A 9,772-nucleotide genomic window follows, 5' to 3' on the forward strand; every position below is an offset into this window, starting at 1 on the left:
TCTCTTCCATTGAATTGTATAATTGCAACATGTCATCCCAAATCGTGTATTCAAGGATTGTCCTCTGTGAAGGCAAGTGTGCCAATTGCCTTCTTCACCACTTTATAAAATCTTTTTGTAAGGTAATTTTGTAAAATCTCTCTAAATATTAGCTATCTTAATATTTTGACTGTTTGCAACCACCCTAAAACCCTCTGAAATGGTGCACATCATCATCTATTCCATTGCTCTGTAAAATAGATCAAGCAATAAAGGGGCTGCTGGAATTATGCAAAATTAAAGACGTTATGCATGACTCGATGCATAACGCACACATTTTCACCTTAATCTTCCCTGACCATCCGGCATTAAATGTGTCGTTCATGGCATTGGCACAAAAACATAACTATAAACATAGATCATTTTATGATTGGTTCGGATGAGTTCCAACCAATAAATTGTTATCGGGAAGGCTTTCCTCCAAGTGCTCTGGTTTCCCCTTGCAATCCAAGGATATGCTGGTAGATTAATTGAGTACAGCAAATTATTCCTTGTGTAGATGGGAAGCAGGAGAATCAAAGCAGAGCAGATGGGAATGTATGAGAGGAAAATAGGACTGCATGCCCACATGGAACAAATGGCTTTGTTTTGTGTCAATACAAGAATAATATGAAGTGCTGGACTTGAATTAGCTGCTCTCTCCTCTTTCTCTTCTCCCCCCCCAATGCATGACAATTTTATTTCACCACAGGCAGTCCATTGAGTGAAGCCAATGGACTTTTACAACAATCCAATCATTTTATAGTTACCATTACTATTATTCCTTTTTATTTCAGATTTAATCAATTAAAAGTGAACATAAATGCACCAGCTGCCTTGATGGGATTCATATGCAAATTTTCCAATTATTAGTGCCAACTTTCAGCTGCTAGTCCAGTAACTTAACCACTTACTGGAAATTATATCATTGGCAATAAAGATCCCTTGGATTTGGCTGCAAGCCAACTGGGTATAGGAAAGTGAAAAAAAGAATGCTGTAAACTTCTGTAGAACTGGTAGCATTTGTGGAAAGAGGAGCAAACTTAGTTTTCGTGTTGATAATACCAAGTTGATATTTTAGGCTTGTCCCATTTGACTGCACGTGTTCCATATCTCTCTAAACCCATCCTATCCTAAAATATTATCAATTTCATCTGGAAAAATTAGAGGCAAATAAATCTCCAGGAGCACTTGGCCTGGAGTACAAAACATAGAAACATAGAAAATAGGTGCAGGAGTAGGCCATTCGGCCCTTCGAGCCTGCACCGCCATTCAATATGATCATGGCTGATCATCCAACTCAGTATCCTGTACCTGCCTTCTCTCCATACCCCCTGATCCCTTTAGCCACAAGGGCCACATCTAACTCCCTCTTAAATGTAGCCAATGAACTGGCCTCAACCACCTTCTGTGGCAGAGAGTTCCAGAGATTCACCACTCTCTGTGTGAAAAATGTTTTTCTCATCTCGGTCCTAAAGGATTTCCCCTTTAGCCTTAAACTGTGACCCCTTGTCCTGGACTTCCCTAACATCGGAAACAATCTTCCTGCATCTAGCCTGTCCAACCCCTTAAGAAATTTGTAAGTTTCTATAAGAACCCCCCTCAATCTTCTAAACTCTAGCGAGTATAAGCCGAGTCTATCCAGTCTTTCTTCATATGAAAGTCCTGACATCCCAGGAATCAGTCTGGTGAACCTTCTCTGTACTCCCTCTATGGCAAGAATGTCTTTCCTCAGATTTGGAGACCAAAACTGTACGCAATACTCCAGGTGTGGTCTCACCAATACCCTGTACAACTGCAGCAGAACCTCCCTGCTCCTATACTCAAATCCTTTTTGAGTATAGGAACTTAGGAAGTTATGCTTAGGTTCTCAGAAACGTGCAGGTTTGTAGGTTAACTGCATCCTAGTGTATAGAATGCAAAAGTGGGATAACATAGAACTAGTGTATGTGTGATCAATGGTTGCTGTGGACATGGAGAACTGAAGGGCCTGTTTCATAGAAACATAGAATATAGGTGCAGGAATAGTTCACTTGACCCTTCGGGCCAGCATCACCATGCAATATGATCATGGCTGATCATCCAAAATCAGTACCCAAAATCCTGCTCTTTCCCATATCCCTTGAATCCATTAACCCTAAGAGCTATATCTAACTCTCTCTTGAAAACATCCAGTGAATTGGCCTCCATTGCCTTATGTGGCAGAGAATTCCACAGATTCACAATACTCTGAGTGAAAATGTTTTTCCTGATCTCAGTCCTAAATGGCCTAGCACTTATTCTTAAGCTTAAACTGTCAGTCCTGCCATGCCGTGAATTAACCTGGTAAACCAACGCTGCACTCCCTCAATAACAAGAATGTCCTTCCTCAAATTAGACCAAAACTGCACACAATACCCCAGGTGTGGTCTCACCAGGGCCCCGTACACATCCTTGCTCCTTTACTCAAATCCTCTTGCTATGAATGGCAACATGTCAATACCCTACCCCCAATAGCATGTCCTCTAATTTTGCACACTAACCTCTTGTGTGGGACCTGGTCATAGGCCCTTATACATTCTACTTGTTACATCCTCAAAAAATTCCAGATGATTAGTCAAGCATGATGTCCCCGTGACATCCCCATGATGTCAAAGTCCATGCTGACTTTGACCGATCCTGTCACTGCTTTCCAAATGCGCTGCTAGTACATCTTTAATAATCGACTCGAGCAACTTCCCCACTACCGATGTAAGGCTAACTGGTCGATAATTCCCTGTTTTCTCTCTCCCTCCTTTCTTAAAAGTGGGGTTACTTTAGCTACCCTCCAGTCCACAGGAACTGATCCAGAGTCTTTAGAACATTGGAAAATGATCACCAATACAACCACGATTTCTAGGGCCACCTCCTTACTGTATCTGTGGATTGTAACAGGAAACAGGAGCTATTCAAAAATGGGACAATGAACACAGTGTACAGCAATTAATGAACAGTTGGCATGCAAGACACCCAATAAACTATAATGCAGTTTAAAGCCAAGATTCAAGATGAGCAATGCAGCTTATCAAGCTTTTCACAAATGCGCCTGCTAAAATTAATTTTCCATTTAAACTTTCTTGGAAATTTTAAAATATTTTGAACTAATATTTATTTGTTCCAGATTAAACAATCATTTAAACATCTCAGATCAGCTGGCTCAGAGAAGACTGAAAATACTAAATAAAGATCCTTCACATTGTAAGTTGTAATTTATTCCTACTGTACTGTTAAATTCTAACTTGTAAATGGAGTGAAAATCTAAAAAAAAGGTACTTTTTAATTTAGACCATTTTTTTCATTCAATATCTTAAAATGTGCTAGAAAGGAATTGAATAGCACTAGAAATGTGCTCTGGATTCATAATTCACCATTCTGCCATTCTGAACTTAAAATTCAAAATCCCACCATTATCATGGTGGTGAAATTTAATCAACAGATGTCACATTGAAATAATGGCAGTAGCCTGTTGCTTACAACCTGCTGTGGAAGTCATGGGGCGTCAAAAGTGCGGCACGGTGGCGCAGTGGTACAGTTGGTGCTTTACAGCGCCAGAGACCCAGGTTCGATCCTGACTACAGGTGCTGTCCGTACGGAGTTTGAACCTTCTCGCCGTGACCGTGTGGGTTTTCTCCAGGTGCTCCGGATTCCTCCCACACTCCAAAGTTGTAGGTTAATTGGCTTCGGTAAAGATTGTAATAAGTCCCTAGTGTGTAGTACAGCGCTAATGTATGGGGTGGTAGCTGGTCGGCGCGGACTCGGTGGGCCGAAGGGCCTGTTTCCGCGCTCTATCTCTAAACTAAACTAAAGTACATCAAGGCAAAAAGGGTAACCAAATAGACTGGCACCCCTCAGAAATCAAAGCGATCAACTCTGCATGGAGCCACAGGAGACGCGTAAGGTCCTCAACAAATATTTATCCTCTGTTTTTACCATGGAGAAAGACATGAGGACTGGAGAACTTGGGGCAGTCAATGGAAGTGTCTTGAGAGCAGTCAGTATTATGGTTGAAGATGAACTGAAGGTCCTGATACCTATGAAGATAGTCAAAACTTCCGGGCCTGATCAGAAATATCCGAGGACACAGTGGGGAACTAGAGAGGAAATTGCAGGAGCCCTGGCTGAGATTTACGAGTCGTCATTAAATGCTTCCGAACCACTGGTGGGTAATCTTCTTGAAGCTTGGGCAGTTTAGTCCAGAGGTGGGTGGCTCTGGACACGTTGTTGAACAATGTGAGCAGGAAAAAAGAAGTCTTCTCATCATAGGAGGCTGGGATACCAGTCAACTCAATAATGAAGTATTAGGAGGAGGAGCTTGCTCTACATCAATGTCCTGAATTATTTGGGGCATGAATAGAGTGCGTGAAATTGATCATACATTCATGAACAAGATTAGTAACGGCATCACCAAGCCCCACAGGGTGTGCTAGTACTTGTACTACCGATTCAGAGAGCCCAGTTCAAATCGCAACATGGCAGCTGTGAAATTAAAATTCAGAGAAGCAAACTAGCTGTGCTGATGAGGGCAAAACTACTTGAATAGTTGGTTCTCAGATGACTTTCATAGAAGGAAACCTATCAATATGCCACTGAAATAAGTGTTATCATAGGTAATGAAGATGGTTATCAAGAATTACAATGGAATCTTGATCATCTGAGCAAGGAATGGCTTTTTGTAAACCAGTATCTGCAGTTCCTTGTTTCTATATAATGGCTTAGTTTTGTTTACTTTAGAAATACAGCATTGAAACGACCCCCTTGGCCCATCAAGTCCCCGTGGACCATCGATTACCCATTCACGCCAGTTCTATGTGATTCCACTTTTACATCCACTCCCTTTACAGTGGCAATTCACTGTGGCCAGTTAACCTACAAACCCACACATCTTTGGGATGTGGGAGCAAACTAGAGAACCTGAGGGAACCGACATGGTCACAGAGAAAACATGCAAACTCCACACAGACAGCGCCGGAGGTCAGAATCATACTCGGGTCTCTGGCACTACGAGGAAACAGCTCTACCAGCTGTGCCACTGTGCCGTCTGATAAATTGGAATTTTATTCAGATACGTGTAAGATGTAGCCTTTTGGGATGTCAAACTAGGGCAGGACCCTCATAATGAAAGATAGAACCCAAGGGATTTTTATAGAGCAGAGGGATCTCAGAGTACAAGTACATATTTCCCTGAAAGTGGTGTTGCAGGTAGATAGGATGGTGAAGAAAGCTTTTAGGATGCTGGCCTGCTGTCAGGAAGTTGATTAAGTGAGTGTGGAAGTTAGGACGTTATTTTATGGTTGTACAAGAAATTGATAAGGCTGCACTAGAAATATTCTGTTCAGCTTTGGTTGCCCTGCTGTGGGAAGGTGCTATTGGGCTGGAGATTGGGCTTTGTTCCTTGGAGTGTGAGAGGCTGAGGAATGAGGGCATATAGGATCATGAAGGGAATGGGTAGATTGGGTTCGCAGTCTTTTTTCCATGGCGGGGGAGTCAGCATGGTTTTGAGGTGACTGGAGAAAGATTTGATAGGAACCGAAGGGGCAACCTTTTTAATGCAGAGGGTGCCAGCACATGGAATGAATTGCTAAAGGATGTAGTTGAGACAGATACTATAGCAGCATTTTGGAGACGTTTGGATAGGTACATATTTAGTCACGGTTTAGAGGGATATGGGCCAAACATGGACAAATGGGACTAGCTTAAATGGGTTATCTTAGTCAACAAGAACGAGTTGGGCCAAGGGGCCTGTTTCCGTGCCGTATGATTCTTTGAACCTACTGGTGACTCTGGACCCACAAGCAATATGTTTGTATCTTAAAATGTAATTGGAAATGCCCTAGTAAGCCACTATCTTCAGAGCAAGGGAAACCAGGTGATAAAAGTTGGCTTTAGCAGCCGTGCTCTCGTCCCAAAAAATAAATTTAAAAAAAAAACAAGCATCACAAGTTACCCCTTCGAATATAACAACATTAGTCATCTGACAATTATGATGCCCCGCACATCACTACAGCAAACCTTTCACAACTTGTACAGACACACTGGCACAGCTGGTCGGGCCACTGCCTCATTGTCAGAGATACAGACATGATCCTGACCAAGTGCTTTTTGTGTGGAGTTTACACGTTCTCCCTGTGACCACGTGGGTCTCTGCCACGTGCTCTGGTTTCCTTCCACATCCCAAGGATGTGCGGGTTTGTAGATTAATTGGCCTCTGTAAACTGCTCCTAGTGTGTAGGAAGTGGATATGAAAGTGTGATATCATTGAATTAGAGTGAATGGGTGATCAATCATCGGCATAGACTTAGTGGGCCAAAATTGTCTGTTTCCATTCTGTTTATCTGAACTAAACAAAACTAAAATTAACACACACTTCCCTCGCACAGGAGAAAGTTGAACATAATTGGCACAAGCACTAGCAAAAAGCTCACATTTATTTGCACAAAGCTCGCAATTATTAAAACACCATAGAAACCATGGGTCAATGAGGACATAGGGACCAGAACATGACTTCAAGCACAATTTGACCACAGCCACTGAGGGAATGCTATGTAGGAATAACAACTGAATCCACACGCAACCACTAATATAATGCACAAGTATAATTGGTTCACAAATTAGCGTGTTGCCGCTAATTGCTGATTGAGCGGAAATAATCTCAAGTGGTCAATTAGAAAGGACAAAAGGGGCCATGCATTCCCGTTGGTGAATTAGATTAAAGGAAATCCCAAGGCTTTTTATACATACATTAGAAACAAGAGGGTGACCTGGGCCGCTCAAGAATAAACAAGGGAATTTATACTTGGAGTCAGAGGATGTAGGTACTAAATGAATACTTTGAAACTGTGTTCACCAAGGAGAAGGACAGGGAGGACAGTGATGTCAGTGCGGGGAATAGTAATATGCAAGGGCAATTTAAGATCAAGAAGGAGAAGGTGTTGGGGCTCTTGAAGAACATTAAGTTAGATAGATCCACAGGGCCTCCTGGAACCTATCCCAAGTTGTTGAGAGAGGCAAAAGAGGAGATTGCAAGAGCCTTGATGACGAATTTTATATCTCGTTCAGACCGTATGGTCTGAATGACAAATAAAGGATCTAATCTAATCTAATCTAATCTTCTCGAGTCACAGACTTGGTCTCAAAGGACCAGAGAGTAGCCAATTTTGTTCTAGAGGTACAGATAAAGACACAAAGAGCTGGAGTAACTCAACAGGTCAGGCAGCATCTCTGGAGAACATGGATGGGTGACATTTGGGAGTCAGGATCCTTCTTCAGCCAGTTTTGTTCATTTGTTTAAGAAAGGAAGTTGAACAAATTATAAGATGATGAGCCTTGGGTTAGTAGTAGAGAAGCTATTCTTTAGGATAGAATTCACTCATATTTGGAAAAGAATGGGCTAATTAGGGACAGTTAGCATGGCTTTGTCCATGACAGGTCATGTCTTACAAACGTAATTGAGTTTTCTGAGGAGGTGACAAAGGTGATTGATGAGGGTTGGACAGTGGATGTTGTAAGGCATTTAATAAAGTCCCCTATGGTTGGCTGCTCTAGAAGATGAAGATGTATGGTATCCACAACCATGCTTCCATTGGTCGGGGAACTCAGTTCAAGAGTTAAGACGTCATTTTGCAGCTTAATAGGACTTTGGTTTGGCCATGGGGCAATTGTTTTAGAGAGCGGTGGGTGCCTGGAATGCACTTCTACCAAGGGTGGTGGGAGAGTCGGATAGTGGCATTTCAGAGGCTTTTAGGATATGCAGTAAATGGAGGGGTACAGGTTGAGGAGTTTAGTTTAACTTGGCATCGTGTTCGGGATGGACATTGTGCGCTAAAGGGGCCTGTTCCTGTGCTCTACTGTTATATTATTTTGTGTTCTCATTTTATGAATGTAGTTTTAAATAATAAAATGCTTGATCTTGCATTTATGAATTTTGATGAAGCATGATAACCAGCACAGAGAGGATATAATAGGGTGGATTGAGATTATTTTTCAGCCAGTCAAGAAATGTATCTGTTGCAAGTAGGTCAACATTTAAGGCGCAATTTCTAATGGCCTTGAGAAGGTGGTAAGTAGCAATCTTCTTGACTCTGACAGTGCTTGTGATAAAAGGTATTCACACTATCCTCTTAAATTTGGATTGCAGAATCTTAATATTGCCTTCATAGAAGTTCAGAAATGTATTCCAAAGCTCGGGTGATGTGTGAGTTGGATGCATATTTGTAGGTGATCTTCAAACTGAAATTTTAACTCTTCCTCTTTTCCACAGATGCTACCTGGCCTGCTGAGTGTTTCCAGCATTTAAAAAAAATTATTGATGGAATTTGTTTGCTTCTTAAAGTTTGAGAGCAATGCAAGGACTGCTGGACTAAGTCAGAACATGCACACTCTCAGAAACATTGGCTCAGGCTTCTTGCAGGTTGCCCTCCTGACACTTGATCAGAAGTCAAAATAAAACAAGATCAGCATCTTTGATTTTCCGGTTAATTCAGCTCTTGCTTTAAGCTTGAAAGAGGATTTGAGTGTAATGCGGCTTTTTCACGGGGCGACTTGACGCAAGATGTAACCAGAGTGAAGTGGTCGTGGTCTAGCACGATATCACACGATATAACGGCAGTAGATAAAGAGTTCCCACGGTACTCGGCATTTCTGTTATTTGTGCGAGTGACTTGTCCGTCTCCCGAGCTTTCCCGTTAAATCTTGAATGAACATTGTGAAGTGTTGTTAAATCATCACGTGGCACAAATGATGTCACTTTTTTTTCACACACTATAAATATCCTCCCTTGGTTGAATTGGCTCATTTGGAGACATGTTTTACTGTGTATGTGGGAGACACAGATGGACTGAGCACAGTACCTCGGTCTTACTGTGTGTGGGAGAGGGGGAGAAAGAGACGTACACTCATAGAGGCAGAGCCTCTCAGCCTGTGTAAGAGGGAGGGAGGGAGAGAGAGGCACACACAAGGTGGATGTGATATCTCACCTGCCTGTTTCAGTGACAGACACCCGCCGCCAGTAAATGAAGACACCCCCATCTGTCTCCCCCTCCTCTCCCTCGACTCCCCCACCTTTCCCTCCCAACTCCAGTCCCGTCCCGACCCCCTGGGAAACTGAATAGAGCAACAATCAACTGCTGCCTGTGCGCTGATATGACAATAAAGGCTACTTTACTTTACTTTACTTTACTGAGTTAAAGAGTTCCCATGGCTGTAAAACTGGGACCCTGGTTCTGGACTCCCCCAACATCGGGAACATTCTTCCTGCATCTAGCCTGTCCAATCCCGTAGATACTGATTAGACCGGTATCTATTTATTTACTTTATTAATGATTTCAATTAAATATTGGGAACATCAGGCCGCAAACGTTATTTTTTGAGTGTTAGTGCTGGACTTTGACTCGACCTTCCTAGTTAGCCGGCGCCTGAGACTGAGCCAAGCAATGTCCAGACCTGACTTCAACACAAAGTGATGGAGGAACTCAAAGGGTCAGGCTCGTCCAACGCTCTGTGTTTTGCTCGTGATTCCTGCGTCTGCAGTTCCTCGTGTCTACAGACCAGAGTTGCCACTTGACTCCGAGATGACCATCACAGAGCATACGGAAGATAGACACGAAATGCTGGAGTAACACAGCGGGACGGGCAGCATCTCTGGAGAGAAGGAATGTGTGACGTTTCGGTTCAAGACCCTTCTTCAGAGTCTCATCCCGAAACGTCACCCATTCCGAGGGTCTCGAATGAGGTAGGTAGT

General features: G+C 42.7%; 1 protein-coding gene across 1 annotated transcript in view; it reads left to right on the plus strand.

Moving 5' to 3' along the window:
* Nucleotides 1-8,494, plus strand: part of itprid1 (ITPR interacting domain containing 1) — a 73,401-nt gene extending 64,907 nt beyond the window's left edge. The window contains exons 14-15 of the mRNA XM_033020263.1: nt 3,158-3,234; nt 8,294-8,494. Of these exons, the coding sequence (XP_032876154.1) occupies nt 3,158-3,220 (63 nt within the window). The 3' untranslated portion in view covers nt 3,221-3,234; nt 8,294-8,494. The remainder of the gene's footprint in view (nt 1-3,157; nt 3,235-8,293) is intronic.
* The last annotated feature ends 1,278 nt before the right edge of the window (nt 8,495-9,772 follow it).

Source organism: Amblyraja radiata, chromosome 4 (genome assembly GCF_010909765.2).
Source record: "Amblyraja radiata isolate CabotCenter1 chromosome 4, sAmbRad1.1.pri, whole genome shotgun sequence".
Taxonomy (NCBI): domain Eukaryota; kingdom Metazoa; phylum Chordata; class Chondrichthyes; order Rajiformes; family Rajidae; genus Amblyraja; species Amblyraja radiata.